General features: G+C 48.4%; 1 protein-coding gene across 1 annotated transcript in view; it reads right to left on the reverse strand.

Annotated features, from left to right (window-relative positions):
• The window catches only part of LOC128695894 (uncharacterized), a 451682-nt gene that overhangs the window by 410837 nt on the left and 34845 nt on the right, over positions 1 to 6000 (reverse strand). Inside the window, exon 3 of the mRNA XM_070092812.1 lies at positions 4706 to 5554. Coding sequence (XP_069948913.1) covers positions 4706 to 5554 — 849 coding nt within the window. The remainder of the gene's footprint in view (positions 1 to 4705; positions 5555 to 6000) is intronic.

Raw genomic sequence — 6000 nt, forward strand, 5'->3', positions numbered from 1 at the left:
TTAGAATAAGATTTCGTTGGGATTTTTAACCCTGGAGGGTTAGCAACCCAGGATAACCCAAGGAAGTCAGTGCGTCATCGAGGACTGTCTAACTTATTTCCATTGGGGTCCTTAATCTTGTCCCCCAGGATGCGACCCACACCAGTCGACTAACACCCAGGTACCTATTTGCTGCTAGGTGAACAGGACAACAGGTGTAAGGAAACACGTCGAAATGTTTCTACCCCGCCGGGAACCGAACCCGGGCCCTCCGTGTGTGAAGCGAGAGCTTTGCCAGCCAGGCCACGGGGTCACCTAACATTGAAGTACTGTGAATGTTACATAAAAACAACAAAGGTGAAATTAAGTCTCAAAAATAAGAGCTGCTAGCACGAATACACAAGACTGATAAATACCACCAAGGTAAAATAACCAGCATTATTTAAAACAGTGTTAAGTTGGAAATGTCGAAAAAACTCTCCGAGGTCCCTACAGGCACCTGAGTAATTATAAAAGAACATTTAACTTGGCGAATAGACAGGATCTGCTTCACAGTGCCTCTTATAACACAGAGGACCAGACACACACACAAACACATAATCAACAGGGATCTATGTCAAAGTAAGACACTGTTGAAGGCGGAAGGTCAAACACACGTCTTAGCAAACCATGTTTTGTTTCAGACAGTCGGGCGGCACACACTGGCCCCAACACTTCCCAAGGCACTGGACAAGCACCTAAAGTCGGTACCTAACCAGCCGGGCTGTGGTTCGTATGCTGGATTGCGTGCAGCCAGCAGTAACATCCTGATTGATCAGGCCCTGATCTACCATGAGGCCTGGTCACAGACCGGGCCGCGGGGGCGTTGACCCCCGGAACTCTCTCCAGGTAATATGTGTGGCCTGTCAACTCACTGTGATGTACAAGGATGATATAACGCAAACTTGAAACAGTAACTTTGGCTTCAACATTCACATGTTCATTTCTCAGAACCCGAGCATGGTCCAGACACCAAGATAATTCCACTTGTGCTGGCTGTGTATACTGCTTGATATGTCTGCATTTGACATGCTGGCACCAAAACAGGAAGCCAGGATTCTGTTTCCCGACTAAACACGCATTGCAAAGTATGCCAGTATGAGTGCCAGGGACAAGAACATTACACTTAACACTAACACCAGACTCACTTTTGCGACAGGAAACACACACAAACGCACCTTGCCTTACAATACTAAATAATAATTCTGACCAAATCAATGCCCAGTGAACATGCGGGAGCGGCGTTGCCACATCAAAACAACGATAAAATATGTGGCAACAACTAAGTTCTTTACAATAAATAATAATCACACAAGTTTTGTAGAGTTAAAATGTTATTTATTAAAATAAAAAATACTCAATACAAGTTTATAACAGTACTAAATGAGGACATAATTGTGTGGCACCCCTGAGTGAGGCAGGTAAGATGAGGCACACCTGCCAGGTGGTACTGTGTGGCACCCCTGAGTGAGGCAGGTAAGATGAGGCACACCTGCCAGGTGGTACTGTGTGGCACCCCTGAGTGAGGCAGGTAAGATGAGGCACACCTGCCAGGTGGTACTGTGTGGCACCCCTGAGTGAGGCAGGTAAGATGAGGCACACCTGCCAGGTGGCACTGTGTGGCACCCCTGAGTGAGGCAGGTAAGATGAGGCACACCTACCAGGTGGTACTGTGTGGCACCCCTGAGTGAGGCAGGTAAGATGAGGCACACCTACCAGGTGGTACTGTGTGGTACACCTGAGTGAGGCAGGTAAGATGAGGCACACCTACCAGGTGGTACTGTGTGGCACCCCTGAGTGAGGCAGGTAAGATGAGGCACACCTGCCAGGTGGTACTGTGTGGTACACCTGAGTGAGGCAGGTAAGATGAGGCACACCTGCCAGGTGGTACTGTGTGGCACCCCTGAGTGAGGCAGGTAAGATGAGGCACACCTGCCAGGTGGTACTGTGTGGCACCCCTGAGTGAGGCAGGTAAGATGAGGCACACCTGCCAGGTGGTACTGTGTGGTACACCTGAGTGAGGCAGGTAAGATGAGGCACACCTGCCAGGTGGTACTGTGTGGCACCCCTGAGTGAGGCAGGTAAGATGAGGCACACCTGCCAGGTGGTACTGTGTGGCACCCCTGAGTGAGGCAGGTAAGATGAGGCACACCTGCCAGGTGGTACTGTGTGGTACACCTGAGTGAGGCAGGTAAGATGAGGCACACCTGCCAGGTGGTACTGTGTGGTACACCTGAGTGAGGCACGTAAGATGAGGCACACCTGTCAGGTGGTACTGTGTGGTACACCTGAGTGAGGCAGGTAAGATGAGGCACACCTGTCAGGTGGCACTGTGTGGCACACTTGAGTGAGGCAGGTAAGACGAGGCACACCTGTCAGGTGGCACTGTGTAACACCCCTGAGTGAGCCAGGTAAGATGAGATACACCTGCCAGGTGGCACTGTGTGGCACCCCTGAGTGAAGCAGGCAAGATGAGATACACCTGCCAGGTGGCACTGTGTGGCACCCCTGAGTGAGGCAGGCAAGATGAGATACACCTGCCAGGTGGCACTGTGTGGCACCCCTGAGTGAGGCAGGCAAGATGAGATACACCTGCCAGGTGGCACTGTGTGGCACCCCTGAGTGAAGCAGGCAAGATGAGATACACCTGCCAGGTGGCACTGTGTAGCACCCCTAAGTGAGGCAGGTAAGACGAGACACACCTGCCAGGTGGCACTGTGTGGCACCCCTGAGTGAGCCAGGTAAGACGAAAACACATCTGCCAGGTGGCACTGTGTAGCACCCCTGAGTGAGGCAGGTAAGACGAGACATACCTGCCAGGTGGCACTGCGTGGCACCCCTGAGTGAGCCAGGTAAGACGAAACACACCTGCCAGGTGGCACTGTGTACAAACCCAACAAAACATATTTCAGGAAAAAGCAAACCAAGCCTGGTGTGGTGGAGGTTCCTCACTGAGCAAGACACTGTCTCACTGAGCAAGACACTGCCTCACTGAGCAAGACACTGTCTCACTGAGCAAGACACTGTCTCACTGAGCAAGACACTGTCTCACTGAGCAAGACACTGTCTCACTGAGCAAGACACTGTCTCACTGAGCAAGACACTGTCTCACTGAGCAAGACACTGCCTCACTGAGCAAGACACTGCCTCACTGAGCAAGACACTGCCTCACTGAGCAAGACACTGTCTCACTGAGCAAGACACTGTCTCACTGAGCAAGACACTGTCTCACTGAGCAAGACACTGTCTCCACACCAGTCACTCTGCTGGTCATCATAACACATAGGGGGACGTAAGAGGCAGCCCCAATTCCTCAAATCAAGATACGAGACTAAATAACCTATCTGCACAAAAAATAAAAAAAGAAAACAAGAGTACTAGCCACCTCTCCCTCCACAAACCACTATGTTTTTTTCTTCATTCTCTCGTATCTGCTGAAGAGGACATCAGTTGGAGGTCGAAATATGAAGACAACTCACTGTTACAGGTTTTGTTTCCATATGGTTTATGTGCTTGGCAAGTTTGCAGTACATTCTAAAGGTTCCTCTTAGCGCACATGATTCATTAGGGTCTAGCGCTTCCTTTCAATATAATAATAATAAGTTTACCGCTATTCTAAAGTATACATCACAGACTATTTTTTTTTAATAACTTGGGCCACTTTTGTTAAAGGTTTGATTTCGTCAGTCTGACGTTGATGATGACAGTGTAGAGCTGTATACAACTCCCGTCAGTCTGACGTTGATGATGACAGCGTAGAGCTGTATACAACTCCCGTCAGTCTGACGTTGATGATGACAGCGTAGAGCTGTATACAACTCCCGTCAGTCTGACGTTCATGATGACAGTGTAGAGCTGTACGCAACTCCTGTCAGTTTGACGTTCATGATGACAGTGTAGAGCTGTACGCAACTCCTGTCAGTTTGACGTTCATGATGACAGCATAGAGCTGTATACAACTCCCGTCAGTCTGACGTTCATGATGACAGCCTAGAGCTCTACACAACTCCGCTAATAAGTCTAAAAATTCACTTTCACCATTTCCACATCTTTTCCCCTGAAGTCCATCTGTTACGTCATCATCCTCACAACCATTTCTATCATTACCATCATAAAAATCACCATCACCGCCATTTACTTTGATCCCTGAAAAAAAATTCTGTTCTGTTTTCTTTCCTAACTTCGTGAATGCTTTCGTTTGATGACTATGCTCAATTGTTTACAAGAAAAAGTTGCAATTTCTTACCCTGTCTCTCTCTCTCTCTCTCTCTCTTTCTCCATTCTTTTATAACTGGTTTTCATAACAGATGAGGGGAAAGAGTAAAGGAGGAATGTAGGCAATAGTCCCCCACTGAGCAAAGTTTCGGGGGTCAACGCCCCCGCGGCCCGTTAACAATAAAAACATAATTTCAGTGGCTATACCGTTGTTTCAACTGTTTATTGATAATTCATAAAGTGGGGATTACTAGACACTGTCTCGATCCATTCTGAATCACTGTCAGATCACAGAACCCCGAATAATAGTTTGCTGAGCCTCAAGTTAGTGGTCGCTGAACCTCCTCAAGCGGAAGCCCCCATACAACCAAACTTAAAGCCTCAAAGAAAAAACTCACAGAATCTCAAATGAGAACCTCAGTGGCCTCTGGGTAAGAAAATAAGATAAAGACAAACTGAAGTAGCTACTCACTTAGAGAGGTTTTCTTCTTCTAGGTGTTTCAACTTCTTCTTTCTCTTCTCGTCTCTTCTGTCGTCTTTCTTCTTTTTCTTGTCTTCTACTTCGAGATTTACATGGCAGTTCGAGTCGACTTCAATATCATCTGCTAACAACTGTTGTTGTAGTAGTGGTAACGACGGTGGTTGTTGGTGGTGTAGATGTTGTTGCTGATGGTGTTGTGGTTGCTGATGTTGCTGGTGATGGTGCTGTTGCTGATGGTGCTGCTGTTGTTGCTGCTGCTGTTGTTGGTGGTGTTGCGTTTGTTGCTGCTGTTGCGTTTGTTGCTGTTGTTGTTGAGCTTGTTGGTAGTGTTGTAGGTGGTGATGGTGGTGGTGGAGATGCAGCTCCTGGTCCACCTCCACTTCTTGTACTAGACGGTTGTCGTCAGCCTCTGGCGGGCGGGCGTGGTTTTGTACGGCGTCAGTGTCTGGCTTCACTTCCACCTTGGGTTTTAGCTTCACTCGAGCCTTCTTTTCTCTCCGTTCTTCTACGTGGTTAGTCTCACTTTTCACTCTGTGTTCGAGGATGGTTCGAGTCTCGTACTCCCGTGTTCCCTCCTTCGTTTTTAACCGGTTTTCCTGGTTCCACTTGCCCTCGGCCTCTTCCTTCAGATCCTTCAAGTGATTGTTGTTTTTCGGGGGTTTCTCGACAACCTTAGAGTGTCTACTGGAGCGGCGACCTTCGCGAACTTTGGTGCTGTGTCTCTCCGTCTCCAGTGAGGCTTCGTGAATCTCCGGCGCCTCCTGCAGCCTCGGCGTCCGGCGGGGAGCCACCTCCGTGTATCTCTCACACTCGCCGTTCGCCTCACGTGACTTGCCGTTTCTGCAGAAGCGAGAGAAAACGAGTTAGTCAGCATACATGTCATGACCCAGGAGCCAATGACCTCTGGTAGCCGAAGCACCTAAAGCAGAAATCAGTAGGCAACAGGTTGCAGCCAGAGGCAGCGAGAAAGCAAGTAACAACAACAACTATCTGATAAAAACCAGACAGCTGAGGTGTTCCCTGGATTCTATGCTTCTAAAGGTGTGTAAAATGGGAAAGCTAACAGTAGACACAGTAAAGTATTAGAGTAAAAAGTCTTGGAAAGAGTCTTGGACGCCAGACTTGAAGGAAGTATGAAGACAAGTTGTTTACATACCAGGGAGTGAATATGTCGGTGGATGATGTTCGTGTACCTCTAGGAAGACATCTAGCAAGCGAGTGATGATGAGAGGGATCATTCTGTCTTGCTGATATATCCTAAAACTATTTTGTCGTTCCTTCGGTAT

Source organism: Cherax quadricarinatus, chromosome 41, assembly GCF_038502225.1.
Source record: "Cherax quadricarinatus isolate ZL_2023a chromosome 41, ASM3850222v1, whole genome shotgun sequence".
NCBI classification, from domain to species: domain Eukaryota; kingdom Metazoa; phylum Arthropoda; class Malacostraca; order Decapoda; family Parastacidae; genus Cherax; species Cherax quadricarinatus.